We start from the raw sequence: 19,129 nt of genomic DNA, 5'->3' as shown, positions 1-19,129 counted from the left end.
TTGGCCAGGTTAGATTGTATTGTCTCATTAAAACCTAACAAGATCCAAAAAAAAAACTAACAGGATCATTTTGTTTTATTTTTTAAATTTTTTTTTTCAACGTTTATTTATTTTGGGGACAGAGAGAGACAGAGCATGAACGGGCGAGGGGCAGAGAGAGAGGGAGACACAGAATCGGAAACAGGCTCCAGGCTCCGAGCCATCAGCCCAGTGCCCGACGCGGGGCTCGAACTCACGGACCGTGAGATCGTGACCTGGTTGAAGTCGGACGCTTAACCGACTGCACCACCCAGGTGCCCCAGGATCATTTTGTTTTAAATTAGCTTTTCTATGGATAATGACCACATCTTCCTTCCATTTGGTTTAAGAGTTGGCCTTTACCACAGTTTGATAGGAAAGATAATCCTATTTCATGTTAGTTGTTTAATTCATGGTGAAGGTTCTTGCCACTTTATGTTCTTCTGGGAATAACATAGACTATAAATAAAATACATACAGAGAATGAGGATGGCTGCTTTAAGGCCCCAGACCATTACCTTCAAGTGTAACAGAACTTAACCCTTTTTGTTTTCTCTAGATACTGTTGTGAAGGACCAGGCTCGAATGGGCTCATCTAGCATGCCGGGGGGCAGTACGCCTGTCAGCAGCGCCAATATGATGTCAGGTCAGTTCTCTGCTAACTTTCTGGGGGGGGGGGGGGGGGGGAGTAGAAATCAGTTATTTTTAGTTTTGCTCCCTCTTTGTGGCCTGATTTCTTATGGCCCTTCTCTTTTCTATAATGTTTATCTTCTTCTTGACAGTACTGACCTGTGTGGTCTCCTCACCAGGCTTCCAAATGCTTTTTTGACACCTGGTTATGTTAGTGACACTGCCTTGAGTAGGGTATCAACAGTCGCTTCTAGGCCAGAGTCCCAAAAATTTCTCACGGAGAGGCTTGAAAGTCCCAGTAAACTATGAAAAGTAAAAGGAGATCTTTGTCTCACAGTTTAGAGTGACAGTAGTTGCATGATTCCCAGAAACAAGATTAAGAAATTGAGGGTGGGGGTAAAGGTGTATAGATCTGTATGTGTACAAGGATGCTTCTCCAGTTTTCTCCCAGAGCATCTGTCATGTGCCTAGCAAATTGTAAAGGTTTGTATGAAATGATTTTTCATTATTGTTGAGTCTTCTTGATTGAAAGCAAGTTTGTGTGTAGAATACACACTTTTGTAAAAGAAACAATAGACTTATCCCCTGAGAATTCGACATGTAGGTAACATCCATATGGGTGTACTTGTAGTCAGGACATTTAGTCAGACACCCTCAAAGAACTGTTGTCACAATTCTTTTTTTAAAGAACTAGCTACCTTTTAGAACTCAAGGTATCTTGAGGTATCCTCAAGGTATCTTGCCTATGGGCAAAATGGTATATATCCAAATCCAAGGCTGCTGATTGTAGCCTTATTTGTAAGAGCAAAACATTCCAGCTTTCAGTAGGGAACTAATAAAATGAATTATGGGATATCCATTCAGTGGAAAGCTATATGACCAGAGAAAAGAATAAATGTTTCATGTTCTTTTTTACCTCTAATTCCAAAATAGTCATGTGGAATAAAAACAAGATTCAGCACCATGTCCAAGGCCAGGAGCGGCAAGAATACATAATCACATTTTTATATGTGATTTTTATATGCACATTCTTACATAATTATATTCATATATATGCATAAAATATTTCTGGAAGAATACACCCCAAAAATGGTACCATAAGTTGGCCAAGCGAAAGGGTAAGAGAAATTTTTCACTGCATACTCTTCTGCACTTTTGGTATTTTGAACCATGAGAATTTATTACCCGTTCTAGAAGTGTATCTGTAACAATTTGAAAATTAACTGGATGGTTGAGGAAGGCAATCTAACTGGTAATTCTGGTCATTAGATGAGTAGAAGAAACCAAATAAATTCTAAAACACCATTTTAGCATTTCCCCACCAAAAATGACTTTTGGTAATTTGGAAAGCTGCCAGCTAACTAGGCGTCATGATGTAAGAACACGTGAGCTTTGGCTCTAGCCTCACGCTGTTCAGTAGAGCCGAGACTAGCCACATGTGGCTATTTAGATTAGTTAAAATTGAATACAGTTTAAAACACAGCTCCTTAGTTGCACTAGCCAGATTGCAAGTTCTCATTAGCCACTTGTGGCTAGTGACTACCATATTCACAGAGGTTACAGAGCAGAAAGTTTGGTTGGAAAGCGCTGCCCTGGAGACAGGCCTCAGTTTTCAATTCAAGGATAGTTGCCACTTACCAGCTGTGTACTTTGTACAAACTGCTTAAACTCCCCCAGCTAAGATTTCTTTACCTGTCTCTTCAATTGACTTAGAAGTTAATTGTAACTTGAAATTAGATTTAATTTGTAAAAATCTGGCTGTGTAGAGGCCTTCAGAAAAAAAAAAAGAATTACTGGGGCACTTGGCTGGCTCGGTCAGAAGAACATGTGACTCTTGATCTCCGGGTCATAAGTTCAAGCCTCATGTTGGGTGTAGAGATTACTTAAAAAAGGGAAAAAGGGAATAACTGTTGTCACTCTTGAAACAGGTACTGTGAAAAACCGGTGACGAAGATTTCCATGGTTGGTGTCTGGCTCATTGTTAGCTGTTTTCTTTTAGGGATTTCTTCAGTGCCAACCCCTTCACCCCTTGGACCTCTGGCAGGCTCACCAGTGATCGCTGCTGCCAACCCCCTTGGGATGCCTGTTCCAGCTGCCGCTGGCGCTCAGCAGTAACGGCCCCTTCTGTCTCCTGATGCCTAAGCAGAGGTGGGGGAGTCGACGCTCTCCTTGATGCAGCTTGCGCCTGGCGGGGAGGGGTGAAATACTTCAGAAGCACCGTGTCTGAACCGTTGCTTGTGGATTTATAGTAGTTCAGTCATAAAAAAAAAAAAATTATAATAGGCTGATTTTCTTTTTTTTTCCTTTTTTTTTCCTTTTCTTTTTTTTTTTAACTCGAACTTTTCATAACTCAGGGGATTCCCTGAAAAATTACCTGCAGGTGGAATATTTCACGGACAAAATTTTTCCCCCCTTTTAAATTTAGTTTCTCATCACTAAAGAACAAAGATGAACCAGCCTCAATCCCGGCTGCTGCATTTGGGTGGAGATCTCTTCCCATGTCCATCATTGCTCCCCCACCATCCCACACTTTGGGGGATTTATATCTCATGCTCTTCTCCAGAGATTATAAAAATGTAGCTTCTTCAAGGGAGGTGGGAAGGAAGAAGGAAGGGAGGACCCAACCTACAAGAGCGTTGTGCTGCTGGTCACTTTTATCACTTTACTCCAAGTGCTTCAGTGGGGTTGTCATGGTGAATCTCGTGGAAATATGTCTTAGTTTCATTGAGATGCTGAATATCACCTACCCAAAGTGCAGACAGGTCCTGAAAACTTCAGTCTGAATCATGTCTTATTAACCGAGCCCTAAATCCAACTCACTTAGACTTCTAGTTTCAGTTTAGTTTAAAATGTTAATACCTTCCCTCCCAGTCTCCTTCCCTTGGTCCTCTCCGCCTTCATCTCCCCACATGCTCTGTAGCTGGTGGGAGGGGGAGGCAAAATCTTTTCCAGTTTTCTTTGACTTGGCCATTTTGAATTCAGTTAGTTACTGGGCTTAACTTATTGCTTTTTGCAAAAGAAACAAACATTGTCTATATAGGTTTCATGCTAGCAACTCTTTCAGAGCTAATGGAAGATGTGGCCACACGGAGTTTCATTTTCAGCTTCCTGCCTTCTTTTCTTCCTTTCTTCCCCTTCCTTCACATGCCATCCAGTGAGAAGACCTGCCCCTCAGTCTTGTAAATGTATCTGAGCGGTAGGAGCAGAGCCACTATCTCCAGTGAAACTGAAATGGTAGACCTGTAATTGTGGGAAAACTATAAACTCTCTTGTTACAGCCCTGCCACCCCTTGCTGTGTGTATATATATAATACTTTGTCCTTCACATGTGAAAGATCCAGTGTTGGAATTCTTTGGTGTAAATAAACGTTTGGTTTTATTTATCAAGGTTAGATTTAAGTTCCCTGTGTAAAGGTCTCGCTGGGTGGGTGTCTCACGTTCACATCTGAGGGGCCTGCAGCCCTGTACCGTGGAGGCTTCCCAAGGCCCCCATTTTTACACACCCCTCATTGGACCCATGGTACCGGGCAGGGCAGAGAGGCCTTAAAAAAGCACCACAAGCCAAAGCGTCTCTGGGGATTAAGGATCCTTTGCCATAAAACCCATTTTGTGTCTCAGCAGTGCAGGGATTGGGGATGGAAAAGTCGCCAGTTTTTGTGTGTTTGTGTGTGTGTAAAGTGGATTTTCCACTGTAATCCAACCACCTAAGTTTATCAGGTGCTTCACTGAGGAAGCCTAGTTTTTTAAGCACAATAGCAAAACCATCAGCTCTGTATTTTCTCCTATTCTTTCATTACAGTAGCTGCTTGTGGGAACTAGGAAAAATTCTTCCAACATATTTTAAGGCCTAAAGTCTTAGTTCCCCTTTCTCCTACCTTTATAGATCATAAGCCTTTCTCGCCTGGGCGCCATAGACAAACATAATTGTTTCAGGAGTTGAATTTAATGAACTTATCTAACTTTATAACCCATCTTGGCTCTAGTAACTTTATCAAGGTGGTGGCTTTCGTGAATATAATGGTAAACTTTAGAGGAAGCTAAAGCCTCCTTTTATAATGCTTCTCGACCATAGGGAAAACATTCTGACAGTGTGGCAGGGTGATTTTCTTTCTTGTGGCCACTTACAGTGGATATTTATTGTTCTTGACCCTTTTATGCCCTAGAATGCTGTGGGGGTTACCATGTGGAATTTGTGCAGAAGCTAAAAGCACCGGATGTGCCAGAGATGCAATTTGTGATTACGTTTGCACTGGATTGTGATTTGAACAGGACACTTACGACTAATGAATTCTTTCTTTTGAGGTGGGGAGGAGGGTTGTAAATCGAGACTTCACATCCCACCCTTGTAGCTCAGAGAATCTAGTTGTGGCTGAGGCTGATGTGGGGAGCTGCAGACAGCTGGACCTCCTAACACGCATCAGGCCTTGCAAGAGACGGAAGGTGAATGCAGAGGACTCTGAAATGCCACCCAAGAGCCTTTTGAAATAAATAGAAGTTTTTAAAATGCTACTTAAGGAGTCACTGCAGAAGCATGAAAAAAAAGAAGACCCAGGTGGGGGGGTGGGTCCCGGGCAAGGGTTTACAGAGTAACAACTTCTGTGTTGTTGTAAATTACCTCATCTGTATACCTTGTACTGGGACACTTTATTTCTCAGCGCTGCCTGTGTCTGCAGTGACTAGATGGCAGGAAACGCAATGCCAGTATAAGACAGTTGTGTTGGCAATTACTCTGAAAGGTTTTTTAAGTAATTTTTAACTTTGTTTGAAGTGCCCCCCTCTTTTTTTTTTTTTTTTTTTTTAAGTTTGAAGTCAGAAGCTCCCCCTCGTCCCCTTGATTTATTGGTTGTAATTGTATTGTAATTGGTATAACTAAAACATAACTGTGCTGGGAAGAAGTTGTGCCATGAAGGTCTTTAATTTTTTTTTTAAATAAAAACATTTAAACATGAAATGTCCCTGCAGCCTGAGCAATATGCTTCTCAAAAACCGACACCGTCTGTGTTAGATGGCTTAGGTCTCGTGTGTTTTGAATTTAATACTGGGTTGATGGAGATGTGAAATGGGATGGATTAAGATTGGTTGAGGAGCACTGAAGTCTGGAAGTTTTTGACATCAAGATTCAGTAAAGAGGGCGTGATGTTGTTGCTAAACAGGACTGGTTTCATTCTTGCCCTTGTCACATACTTGGCCACTTGGCAAGTTACTTAACTTCTGAATCTGTTTCATCATCTATGAAATGGGGCCACTGCTGCCTTGGGATTGAATGAGAGTAAATGTCAAGTATCTGGCACCTGTTACGCCCTTGATAAACCTAGTTTCCCTGGCCCCCTGGTATGGAGGATTGGTCCTTGGTCCTGACCTTGCAAGTGATTCACAGTACTGTCCATCCTTGGGACCTCCCGGGACCTCTGTGTGTTCAGTCAGGGTGAGGTTGGGTGAGGTGTCTTCAGAGTTCCTTTTCAGCTCTAACACTGATTTTAGAAGGTTTGAGTGATGTTTTAAATAAAAAGGTCCATGGAGACAGCTTGTTCATTAGCAGAAAAGATCGGTGTTGAGTGAATGGCAGTAAGCCCTGTGGAAGGTCGGCCTTGGAGATACCTTAGCCCTGGAGGCAACTTGCAGTCTTGGGGCCTGGAATGAAGATGTTTCTGGTGAGCTTACAGGAACATATTTGGCAGCTTAAGCAGAAACTACTCAAAGGGCTGGTAAAAGAGGTGAAATTTAGTTGACTTGCTTACCACTGCCCAATGAGTAAATTCTGTAAGATTATATATTTGAATTGCCATTCGATCTTTCTCGTTTAACCACAACTTTAAAAAATTGAAATCAGAGGAAGTGCTGTTATCCCAAACTTCTAGTTTCCTTTAAATGTTCACTGCATACTATTTTATGACATCCACATGTCATTAATATTGGGCGTTGAAACGTGTGGTTTAGGTGAAAGGAACTATTGTGTAATACCTTGTATCTGAAATGTCTAACTTTCATGAACTTTATTTCCCTGAACTTCATTTCATGAATTTATTTCCATTTTATACAGGAGACAGGAAGACTAAATTGCTGGAGTGGGCCCGTTAGAGACAGAGCAATGTAGTTTTTAAAATTGTCTTCAGAGTATGGCTAATTACCATAGTCCTAAAATAGTTGAGAAAACTGGAGATTGGTTGACAGACTGGGGGATTTTAATTTCCTCTCAGTCTTTAAATTTCATCTTGCCTCACCTGTTGTCAAGTGTGGTTATAATTAGAACTGACCGTTGGACATCTCTTGGAAAAATCTAGCTGTTCACCACTGCCTGCAGATTCCCACCAGCAGATTCTCTCCCAAGATTAGGGTTGGGTTGGGTGATTGTGCAGTCACCAGTCCTCGCCTACCCCCCCTGCTGGTAATCCCCTCCTACCTTGTGCCGAAGCGATAGGGACTGTGGCTGATGGTCCCTGGTGACATGCTTGTTAGGGAGACTGTCTCCCCGGGGCCCTTTCCTGCTTAAGGAAAAAGTTAGTAACCAGAAGACTTTGAAGTAAAGAAGTCCCCGGTTCCCTCCTCAAAAAACACGTGTCTAAAAACCTTGATCTGAGCAGATGTTCCACCCTATCTCAAGTGCCCTCAGCCTGCTTCCCCCGCTGCCATAACTATCCCCTTGCCCTTCTGCCTGGTTACACCTGAACGTTGATTGTATTGTTGTCTCTCTCGGCCTACACATAAACTCCCGCTGACCTTGTAGGTCTTACTAATCTGTGTATCCTCATAAAAACTTTTCAGAAAGTAGGCCAATATCCCTGAGGATGGAAGAGGATTGAATAGAGTAGCACAAGGAAAATGCTTCGCACCATACCAGGCTCATAATAGATGCTCAGTAAATGGTAATTCCATCCTCGGCTCCCACTTCCACCTTCCCACACACACGCACACATTCCACCACACGTGTGTGCACGCGCACACACAGTAAGTAATGAAAGTACTACTGCATAAAGGGCATCTCAGATCAGAAGAATCTGGCCCTTAAGTTTGCAGCTGTAATTATAAGCCACAGGCCAGACTGAACTAACGTGACAAGAAAATGTTTATTTAATGAGGCCTTGGTGAAATCGTAAGTGGCTGAAGACTAAGCAGTGATCCTTACCAATTTAGTAGACTTGGGTGCTAAGAGAGTCCTGCTTTCCACCATTGTATATAGTAATAGGAAATTCAGGCTGTTCTCTGGGTAAAATAGATGTATAGTGGGTGTTACAAGATAGTCTGGTTCTGGAATCAATCTTCACGTATTCAAGTACTTTCTAGATTTTATACCTTACTATGGTGCTGTGCTAAATGTCAGAGAAATAACCTAGTAGAACTTAAGTGTCCTGGTTCTAAACAGAGTTCTGTCTGGGTGCATGGTTTGGGGTCAGTTAGTTAAATCTCTGAATCTTCACAAGTGATTTAAATTACCGTATAACACTTTGGACCTGTGCCAGTTACAAAGAAGCTGTAACACACCCGTGAGCCTACCGTTCAGGTTAGGTCTGCATTACCAATACAGATGAAGCCCCCTTTGCCCTTTATTTCCTGATCGTATCCTCCTCTCTTCCCCTCTGCCCCAGAAGTCCTAACGTTTTCTGCATCTGTAAAATTGAGGTCTAAATACCTGCTTCATAGGGTGGCGGTTCAGACTCAACAGTCAGTGCTTGGAAAGTGCCTGGCACACGCTGCAGGCGGACTCAATGCTCCTTTCCACTCTGAATTGTACAGTTGTGCAGATTCGTATGCAGAAAGACAATGTCACATGTATAGGGAGGCCATAGATTTGTGCATTCATCCCTACAGTTTCACAGTAGATGATTGTAAAGTGTCTTCTTTAAGGAAAAAAAAAAAAAAATCCAGGGCGCCTGGGTGGCTCAGTCGGTTAAGTGTCAGACTTCAGCTCAGGTCGTGATCTCATGGCTTGTGGGTTCGGGCCCCACGTCGGGCTCTGTGCTGACAGACAGCTCAGAGCCTGGAGCCTGCTTCAGATTCTGTGTCTCCCTCTCTCTCTACCCCTCCCCTGTTCATGCTCGCTCGCTCTCTCTCTCTCAAAATAAAATAAACATTAAAAAAAAAAATCCATGCATTAAACGTGACAGATTTTTAACAATGTAAGTCGTTTCTAATTAGCATGTAGGCCAGCATTACCTTGTCTGCGCCCACCCCATCTCACTCATTTCCCTCTAAGACTATCATTCTGTCGTCTCTGAATTTTCAATTAATCTTCTGAAAGCTAAATAATGTTGCAGTATAGCAAATTTCAGTGTGGGTTTGCCTCCATGTGGCCATGACAATCACCAGGGATTCTTCGTGGTCTCGCTATAATGTCTCCAGATGGGAGTTTATAAAATGGCCAATCCATTTCTCGGAGAAGTTCCTGAGGGGATTGGGTATTTCTGAGTCAACTTCATTCTTGCATCACCCACTTTGACGGAGTTTTCTTGCCTTCTCTAATGAGAAAAAGGAAAAGCAGCAGCAGCTGGTAAATGATTTCCTGGTCTCACCCTGTGAGTCAGCCTCAGCTACAGATTTGTAGACGTCCCCAGAAAGGAAGGACCTTGCTTCTTTCTGTATGAACAGTTCTGGGAACCCCACGGTGAATTTCCTACAAAGAAGCTTACATACCCACAGCTCTCCACACTCTGACAAAGACTTTCTTCCGTTCCCTGCTCACCCCTCAGCTCCGTCCCCCTCAGCCCCGTGTCCTTTATACATTCACCTGATTGACTGGTCTTTCCAGACGTCCTGTGTTTATATGAGAGGCCCTTCAGCAAACATTAGTTGGTGTTCATGAACCTGGCCCTGTGCTAAACAGTGGAGATTGAAAGAGATGAGACATAAGCCCAAGGGGAAATGTGTTCTTGTCAAACAGAAAACTGGGAAACAAAACTGTGCAAATGGGGCACCTGTACTCAAAAGAAAATGTTTCCAGGAAAAATCACATTGCCAATCAACATGGTAGACCCAGCTAACTGCCTCTTGTTCTAAATACATGAAGATGCTGACTAAAATAACACTTTACTTTCAAGTACATGGCCAGTTGCAAAGAAGGAAATGGAAATTCCCAGGTGGCAGAGGGGAAGACCATTCATTCTGAAGGTAAGTGGATATTGGAAGTCACAGTGACCCCCAAGACCCCAGGCATGGAGACAGATGGGCCACAGAGGCTAGGGGGTAGGGTTTGGATGCCCCCAGGGAGATAGGAGACAGCCTCAGGGCCTTTCAAGGTAGCAACTGAAACAGACTGCCCCTAAGAAAAAGATTGGAAGAAAATAAAATACTAGCTGTAGTCGCCTCTGGGAGGTGAGGTTCAGATAAATGTCAGAAAAACTCAATCTGCAGAAAGGAATCCTGAGCACTTGGGGCAGAGAGAACAGTCAAGGAGGCCTTCCCAGAGGTAGGGCTGCTGGAGCTGGTTAGGAAAGAGGCTCAGCCCGAGCAAGTTTGAGCTACCACGGCCTGCACCTGGGATCAGACCCCATGTCTCCCGGCCCAGTTCTTCCTGGACTGCCTTTCCATAGCTGCACTGCCAAGAATCTCTGTCCAGGTTTCTAGCCAGTCATTATAAACGCTTTCTTTCTCTCTTTTGCTCTCTGTTCCTTTCACCAAAAACACTAACTCTTCACACAGATCTCTAGGTCAACTATAACTATAGTTCAGCTGATCTAAACTGGATTCAGCCAAACAGCTCTGCTTCAGGTTAAGGCTGGGCTGGGCTCCTGTGTTTTTGGACTCTGGTTTGCTCCATGTGGTTCCTTTTGGGACCCATGCCGAAGCTACCCAGGGTATGCTCTTCTCAACGGTGGGTTGTTGGAGCACAAGAGGCCAAATGAATTCATACAAGCAAAGAAATACTTGAAGAAATAAAGGTTGGGAAGTTTCCAGTATTAAGGACAGACGCCAAGCCACAGATCCAAGAAGTTCAGAGAACACCAAACAAATCTATACACACACTAAGCATATGGAAAATGCTAAAACAAAGAATCTTAGAGGCCAGCCCAGAGGGAAAATACCTTACGATATACCGGGGAAGCCAGAAATTACCAAATGATGCAAGACAGAAGACAATGGAGTGACCAGTGCGGAAAGAAGAAAACCTATCAGCCCAGAGTCCCACACCCAGTGAAAATATCCTTGAAAATAAAGGACAAATAAAGCCTTTTCTAACTAAAAAAGAACCGGAGGAATACATTGAAGTTCTTCAGGCAGAAGGAATATGAAACCAGACAGAAATGTGAGCGCGCCTACCATGAAATAAAGAGTGCCGGAAATGGAATAAATGAAAGCAAAATTTCAAAATTTTGAATTGCCTTAAGTCTAAAGAGGTCAGCAAGCCTATAAAGGAGCAGGTAAATATTTTAGGTTTTGCGTGTCCTCTTGTAAGCACTCTAACGCTGTGGCATGAAATGAGTCTTAGACAATAGGTAGATGTGCATGGCTGTGTTTCAATAAAACTGTGGACTCTGAGATTTGAGTTTCATGTAATGTTTATGTGCTACAAGTTAATGCTTTTGACTTTTTCCCCCAAATCATTTAAAATTGTTTTAAAGCCATTCTTGGCTCATGGGCCACCCTTTAGAATGTGTATTTATAGCATATGTAAAAATAAAAAATGTGTATACATGAATGGTGGTATATCTGTACAATGAAATACTGAGCAAGAAAAGGAATAACCTTATCCAATAACATGGATTGGTTTTGAAATAACTCTGAGTGAAAGCCAGACAAAAGTAGGTACTGTTTGAGTTCATCCATGTTAAATTCTAGAAAATGCAAACTAATCTCTAGTGACAGAATGTAGTTAAGTAGTTCTCTGCAAGTGCAGGGTGGGGGCCAGGGGTGGGAGAAGGGGAAGAGAAGGAAGGGATTTAAAGTAGTAAAGAACGGGGCGCCTGGGTGGCACAGTCGGTTAAGCGTCCGACTTCAGCCAGGTCACGATCTCGCGGTCCGTGAGTTCGAGCCCCGCGTCAGGCTCTGGGCTGATGGCTCGGAGCCTGGAGCCTGTTTCCGATTCTGTGTCTCCCTCTCTCTCTGCCCCTCCCCCGTTCATGCTCTGTCTCTCTCTGTCCCAAAAATAAATAAAAAAATAAAGTAGTAAAGAACAGGAGCACCTGGGTGGCTCAGTCAGTGGCGCGTCCGACTTCGGCTCTGGTCATGATCTCTCGGTTTGTGAGTTCGAGCCCCGCGTCGGGCTCTGTGCTAACAGCCGGGAGCCTGGAGCCTGCTTCAGATTCTGTGTCCCCCTCTCTCTCTGCCCCTCCCCTCCTTGCACTCCGTCTCTGTCTTTCGAAAATGAATAAACATAATTTTATTTTTTTTTTTTAAGGAATAGGGGCGCCTGGTGGCTCAGTCGGTTAAGCGGCCGACTTCAGCTCAGGTCATGATCTCGCGGCCCCACGTGGGGTTTGGGCCCCACGTCGGGCTCTGTGCTGACAGGTCAGAGCCTGGAGCCCGCTTCGGATTCTGTGTCTCCCTCTCTCTCTCTGCCCCTCCCCCACTCGTGCTCAGTCGCACGCTCTCTCTCTCTCTCTCTCAAAAATAAACGTTAAAAAAAATTTTTTTAGTAATAAAGAATAAAGTATATGACCACAGCATGAAGAACAGAAGGGAAGAAATGGGAATCCACTTTTTTAAGGCCTTATACTGTACACGAAGCAGGATATCCTTTGAAGGCAAACTGGTTAAAGAGGTGTGTTGTAAATCCGAGGTCAATCACTAAAATTGGTCTCTCCATCTCTTTCCCACTCTCAGCCCCAGAGTTTGGTACAGGGTTCCACCCTGGCTTAGTGGTGGAGCAGGAGACTCAGGCCTAACCAATCAGCATGTAGAGGCCACAGTGACTGGTCCAGGCCCAGGCAGATGGCAGCACCAATGACACGTGTTCTGGCTGTTCTCGGGAATTTGGGGACAAAGACAAATCCACTGTTATTTCACAGAGTCAGACGTAGAAGTACGTGAGACCCTGCCAGAGGCACTGCCAGAGCCCTGTTGTGACCCAAGACCTGTAGGTGAGTGCAGTCAACAGGAAGGGGCGAGCAGCTGAGAGATGGAGAGAGGACACAGAAGGGCAAGAACCTTTCAGTTCTGTGAGCCAATCAGGCTTTTGGCCTGAGTTTGTTTGGGCTGCGATTTTCAGTCACTTGCTGTGTAACAAAGTACCACAAATGTATTCTCTCCCACGGCTCCGGCATCCGAGTGTGGGTTAGCTGGGTCCTTTGCCCTGGGTCTCACCAGTCTAAAATCAAGCTGTCCACCAAGTCTCTGGTCTCAAATGAGGCTCAGGGTCCTCTTCAAGGTTACTGTTGGCCAAATTCAGTTCCTTGTGGTGTGGAACGGAGCCCCTCCCTACCTAGAGGCTGCTCGCCTCCCTGCCATGTGTCCCTCTCCGCAGCATGGAAGTTTACGTCTTCAAGGTGAACGAGAGACTGTCTCTGCTGCTTTGACTTTCTCCTGCAGGAAGGCCTGCACCTTCTTTTGAAAGACTTCTCTGATGAAGTCCACCCAGGCCAATTTCCCTTGTGACTACTTCAGAGTCAACTGATTTGGAACCTTCATCATGTCTGCATAATCCCTTTACCTTTGCCGTGTAACATTATGTATTCATGAGAGAAAAACCCATCATATCCACAAGTCCTGCCCACACTCAAAGGGAAGGGATTATTCAGCCACGTACACCATGAAGTGGGAGTCTTGGGGACCACTTTAGAATTCTGCATACCACAGACACCTGATGCCCTTGTGCCTTACACTCAGTCATGAATCAGTTTCTGGAATTTTCCACGTTCTACTAGACTTCAAGGTTGTTTCCTGTCTGACCTCTTTTCACTTGGCTTTACAATTACCTGGTTACTTGTCTCTCTTCCCCATCAGAAGCTAAAAAACCGAATGAATATTCGTCATTCTACATCCCAGCTCACAACCTGGCTCCATAAACATTTGTATGGATAAGTGGAGGTGATTCTTACACTGGGGATGAGGATTAATCTAGATGGCTTTAAGGACCACATTGATTGTGAAAATTCTTTAATCCCACCCTGCTGACTGCATCCAGTCCAAACTCAAGTATGGTTTAAGAGGTCCTACTGACTTGCCCCATGCACACTTCCCTACCCTCACCACTGTCAAAGTCCACTTCCCTATCATACTATGCTGTAAGAAAGAACATTAAACCACTTCATTTCTAGGCTATGGTTTGCTTAGTTGTTTCCTTAGCCTAGAACGCTCTTCCCTACATCAACTGACTTAATCCTGCTGTTCATCATCTAAATAAACAGAAATCACCACCCCAGGAAATTTTTCTTCATCACCCTCTCCTGCCTCTGTGTGTGGCTGATGCCCCTCCTTGGGCTTCTATAACCCTCTAAGCTTCTTTCCCCCTTTCCTAGAACTTGTTATCTCTTGTAAGTTGAGTCCACCTCCCCTACCAACTTGAGCTGTCCTGGAGAGCAGAGAACAAAGCTTCGTTATTTGGGGTCCCAACACTGGCCTGGTCTGGGTAAGGACCACGAATAGTTGTTGGACAAAGAAATGCGTTCCATCTCTATTTTGTGATTTAGGGTCTTTCAAGATATTCATACTTCTCGGTGTCCTGGGCCCCGTGGCAGGCCAGCCTAGCAGGCCCTGGCTTACCTACAGGTTCCAAGCCCAGGCCACAGGGCAATGGGCATTGGCCATCACAGTGTTCAAACGACAGGCTGGTTTCTATTGGCCCGGGAAGGCTTTTTAAACATTCTCGTTCACCACCTAGTGCTCCTTTCAAAAAGAGTAGGCATGGGGAATTATGAGGCTGGCATTCCTGGTCCTGCTCTCACTTAGAGCTTCACGGTGATGAACTGTAGTTACACAACGTGCTGCCCAGAGATGAGGAACCAGCCTGAGACAAGAACTGGTTACCTCCTCTGGGACACCTTGTTCCAGTTGCTGAGCATTTGACAGTAGCTTTTCCCTTTCCCTTTTCCCTGAGAGCCAGCCACTCCCCTGTTTTACAGAGCATCAAAGTTGGCCCAAGCCTTGCTAGGACCACACACTTTAGCCCTAGAGCTGTGCCGGGGAGGAGAGCCTGTCTCGGTCCCATCACTCCCGCAGGCAAGAATTGAGCTGTGTCCCTGTGCTCTACACTCAATCACGAGTCTCGGTTTCTGGGATTTTCTATATTCAAAGACCTGGTTAAGACAGTACTTTTATCATCATTATCATTTTACAGATAGGAAAAGCAAAAGAAATGACAAAATCTGGTCCCGTACACACCTACTCAAGTGTGCGGCGCGCTAGCTCGGCTAGAACTCCGGGGCGCGCGCTTCCTCTCGCCGCTTAGGGCGCCCGCGCGCGTGTCCCCCGACCGCCGTCGGCCTAGCGTAGCGGCTGGTCACGTGCAGGCGCGGGGGCGGGGCCCGCGCGGACGCCTGCGCGCCTGCGCGCTTGCGCGCCGCGGGCTGACCGATCCCTACCCTGTCCGGCGGAGCCGGCGCTGGGTCCCGCGGCCATAGCCGCGTCTTCTCTCGGCTCTGCCACCAGCCGGGGCTCGGGCCCGGGCCCGGGCCCCCGGGACATGGCCCTCCGGAGTGCGCAAGGCGACGGCCCCACCTCCAGCCGCTGGGACGGCGGCGCCGAGAAGACAGGTACGGAAGCCGGCGGGGTTGCGGAGGAGCGGCCTTCGGGGACGGCGCGAGGGGCAGGGGCGGCCCTGCGGGTGGAGAAGGGGGGAGGCAAGGAACAGCTGTCGGAGGAGCGGCCCCGGGCGCAGGCGGCGTCCAGGTGGGGCCCGAGGGACCGCGCGGGGTGCGCCCAGCGCCGCGGGCCGGGGTCGGGACGGCGGGAGAGGAAAAGGGTGATGGGCCCGGTCACGTCTGAAAGGGAAGCGATCCTGGAACTGGGGAGTCAGCGGATGCTGAGACCACAGGAACCCTGCTGGCAGACTCGCGTCCCCTGTGCGAAGGAAGGGCGGGGGAATCTGGTCCGGCTTCGTCACGTCTGGAGAGAATTGGGTCTCCCGGAGAACTGAGGCCAAGCCTCCACCCCCGGCCCGAGGCTGTCCGGCCACGTCCGCACGCTCCTGGTGCCTCCTCCCTAGTTGTAAGGCAAGTTTCCCAAACTTCATTCATCGCTCACCCGCTTGATTTACGCGGTGTACGTGTACCACCTATTTGTTTTAATTGCCATAAAAATCCAGCCTTTTAAAATGTCCAGTTCACTGGTTCTTAGCACATTTACAGTGTTGTGCAATCATAGCCGCTGTCTGATTCCAGGACGTTTCTAATTCCCAAAAGAATTCCATCACTCCCCATTCCCCAGTCTCCACAGCTCCTGGCAACCACTAATCTACTTTCTGCCTCAGTCCTGTGCCACCTATTTGAATGTTACTTAATTTTGTAGGAGAAAGCGATTCTCCCAAGTTTTCATAGTTTCATACCAAGCAGTAATTTCTGTGAAACCGTGGTTTCATTGTGCACTGGTTTTGAATATGTTTTACGGACGGTTAAAATACGGCACTTAAACTTATTCACGTTTACTCTGTACCGAGTAAAATAATCTCTTTGTCCCCTAAGACTAAGGTAACTTTGCCACCTTTCCGTCCTCTGATGGGCGCTGCCCAGAATAGAACCAACCACGTATTCAACCCACATTTTTGGTGAAGCACCTGGTGTCCACACTTTGTTTCTCTGGGCTCATTTTCTGTTACTTTCTTTTTCTCCTGTTCTAATCCTGGATGGAAGTGGAGCTCACTCGTATTATTTCTTTGGGCTCTTTGGCCTTTGTAAACCCTTTGCTGGTGTTTTAGTATGACTGGCATCTGTCCTCATGGCGTAGTAGTGCCCCAAGTCGTATGGGTTTTGTGACCTGTTATATCGTGTGGCTGTGCCTAGGTTGTGAGGCCTAGTTTCCTTGATGTTTTGCTTCTCTGGATGAATGGGAGGAATTTAGAGATGAGAGTTTTTGTTTTTGTTAAATGTTTTTGTTCTGTTTTTAATCCTGTTGGAGACTTGGTGGCAAAGTTACTAATACTGGAAGCCCCCCTTTGTAGGCTTTACGATCAGAGTGGTTTACTCTCTAGAATATTTTTTCTTTATTGTTAGGGTAAAGCAGTCTTTCTTAATACGTGCTTGTCTTCATGTTTCAGGTAGTTAATGGATCTCTGCTAATTTGGATACTGTCTGTTGAAACTAATTAGGACTTACAGAAACAGAGGCTACTTTGTTTTCTTTTGTTTTTAATAGGAACCTTACTCCAAGTAAGGTAAGGTGTTCCTCTCCCACTGTCTTTATCTGGTACAGATACGAAGTTCAAACATAAAACTTTAAGTTATTTTCCAGTGTCAACATTAGGAGTTCAAGGGATGGGGCAGGGGCGTGTCTGTTTAGGGGGACTCTCTATCCCCTCTGGCCGGGTCTTCCATTGTTTTGATTAAGGCTAACGTTGCTTGATTTGAGTTTGACTTCTGTTTAAAAACTGTCAAGCTTTCTCAGGGTGCCTGGCTAGCTCAGTCGGTAGAGCAGGAGACTCTTGATCTCAAAGTCGTGAGTTTGAGGGGGCAGATTTTTTTTAAAAAAAAAAAAAAAAAAAAAGACTAAAGCATTCTTGATATGCAAACTTAAACCGAATAATCGGTATGGAATTTTGTACTCTCACACAGATTTCGTTATTAAGTGTCTAGCATCATTTACCTCATCTAAGTCACTAGTATGTATTGTGCTGATATGGAAAAACTTTTAGAGGAAGCATAGCTAGTGTTTGTTTATCTTTTCTCGTTGTCCTTTCCCTGTATATTAAGATATACCTTAATATACCATCTGTATATATCAGATGGTTTTGGGAGATACTTCTTGCTCAGAGGATCTTTACCTGGGTTCTGCAGCCAGAGTTGAGAGAGGTGTGAGAAAGTAATGGGTTCAGCCATCCTTCTCTGAACTGTTAAGAACCACTGTTTCAATTCTCTTATTAAAATAATTTTCACGGAGAACAGGTCAAATAGTACTTATATCATTGTTCCCCCTTTGTTGAGGGAATTACTTTTCAGATATCAGGCTTTTTTTTTTTTTTTTTTTTGACAGCAGTGTCTTACATTTTGCAGCCAGTTGTAGGATAGTTAACTTCATTCTGTCATGGTTATGATAGCCAAGACCTCTACTGTAAAGGAATTTGGAAAGTATCCGCTTCGGAATATATATATAATACATCTCTCTCTTAAGTGGGGGCAAAACGAAACCGGAGAAGAAAGGATTCAAGGGACTTTGGATGACCTATATGCAGAAGTCTCAAGTGTAGCAATGGGTGTCTCACCCCAAAATCCAAACATAAAATTTCTCTTGAAGTAGATCGTAGATGTTAAACCTCGTTGTTTTCCCGCATATCCCCAGAATAGGACTATGATTTTTCTCTCTGAGGTGAAATTAGCTGTTTAGCTGACACCACTAACCTTTTCTTCCTTGTTGTGTAGCTTAGCAGTTGACCTTATCGCTCTGTGCTTTCTCCATCTGCAATTCACTTGAGTTTTCTCTTTTCTCCTTTTTTACATCACAACGAGAGCCTATATATTAGGTGCAGTAAATATTTGTTGAAGGAGGGGAGTGGCACACACAGGCGTGCCTTTGATATTGGACCCTGAACAGACAGCAGCTAAAGTCCACATTGGAGCAGTATCCTACTCTGGGAAGTACCAGTAACTTTAGAAAAAGGCCAAAGTGGGGCGCCTGGGTGGCGCAGTCGGTTAAGCGTCCGACTTCAGCCAGGTCACGATCTCGCGGTCCTTGAGTTCGAGCCCCGCGTCAGGCTCTGGGCTGATGGCTCAGAGCCTGGAGCCTGTTTCCGATTCTGTGTCTTCCTCTCTCTCTGCCCCTCCCCTGTTCATGCTCTGTCTCTCTCTGTCCCAAAAATAAATAAACGTTGAAAAAAAAAATTTTTTTTTAAAAGAAAAAGGCCAAAGAGTCTAGAAACCTATGTAGAGTTGTGCAGTGAGCCCGTTCATAACAGGAGCATGGGGAAAAAGAATGTCATTTGCTGTAGGCCAGTTTTTCCAGAGGAGCAGTGGCTGAGCTAAATTATTTATTTTATCCTGCACGTATTTGTTGGGTTCCCACAGAGTGCCAAAAACCAAGAAGACAGGAGTGCATTTTGAGATGCAGGATTAAAAACAAAATCAGAGTAGAGTGTTAGGAGAGAGAAGTGTTGGAGCGGTGGTTCCGAATCAGTTAAAGTTCTGGCAGATTATTTGCCAAAGCATAATGGGAATCTGGCTGATTGCAGACAGTGTTACTTCCCCCAAGTTACTAGCAACGGTTTTCCTTTCCCTCGGATCGCCAAGCAGCTTACTTGGGAGGAGGGGTGCTATGGATAGATATCTAAACAAATTGAGGAAATCTTTCCACACTCTTAACAAGTAGGTTAACAAGATTTCTAAGTGTCAGCTTACCTCAAGCAGTATTCAGTGTTATCATTCTAAGTGTTCTTAGTTTGTGATGTGTAGAAAGTACAAGGACACTCT

General features: G+C 45.0%; 2 protein-coding genes and 1 long non-coding RNA gene across 5 annotated transcripts in view; 2 read left to right on the top strand and 1 right to left on the bottom strand.

The window, feature by feature from the left end:
• CSNK2A1 (casein kinase 2 alpha 1) overlaps positions 1–4,035 on the top strand; it is a 55,819-nt gene extending 51,784 nt beyond the window's left edge. The window contains exons 12-13 of the mRNA XM_040447446.1: positions 578–664; positions 2,648–4,035. Of these exons, the coding sequence (XP_040303380.1) occupies positions 578–664; positions 2,648–2,763 (203 nt within the window). The 3' untranslated portion in view covers positions 2,764–4,035. The remainder of the gene's footprint in view (positions 1–577; positions 665–2,647) is intronic.
• Positions 4,036–5,544: 1,509 nt separating this feature from the next.
• On the bottom strand, positions 5,545–7,483 carry LOC121012366 (uncharacterized). The gene is made up of 2 exons (XR_005782070.1): positions 7,049–7,483; positions 5,545–6,279 (listed from the first exon to the last, which is right to left on the bottom strand). It is a non-coding gene; the product is annotated as an uncharacterized LOC121012366 (long non-coding RNA).
• Positions 7,484–15,064: 7,581 nt separating this feature from the next.
• TBC1D20 (TBC1 domain family member 20) overlaps positions 15,065–19,129 on the top strand; it is an 18,533-nt gene continuing 14,468 nt past the window's right edge. The window contains exons 1-2 of one of the 3 annotated variants that reach the window (XM_040447444.1): positions 15,071–15,269; positions 15,505–15,728. Coding sequence is in view for 1 of the 3 variants with exons in the window: in XM_040447443.1 (XP_040303377.1) it covers positions 15,200–15,269 (70 nt within the window). In the remaining 2 variants the exon portion in view is untranslated. Of the gene's footprint in view, positions 15,270–15,504; positions 15,729–16,771; positions 16,885–19,129 lie in introns of those variants that run through there. The other 2 variants (XM_040447443.1, XM_040447445.1) reach the window with 2 other exon arrangements.

This window comes from Herpailurus yagouaroundi, unplaced genomic scaffold (genome assembly GCF_014898765.1).
Source record: "Herpailurus yagouaroundi ecotype Mexico unplaced genomic scaffold, PumYag 196, whole genome shotgun sequence".
Taxonomy (NCBI): domain Eukaryota; kingdom Metazoa; phylum Chordata; class Mammalia; order Carnivora; family Felidae; genus Herpailurus; species Herpailurus yagouaroundi.
This window is presented reverse-complemented; position numbering and strand designations above follow the sequence as displayed.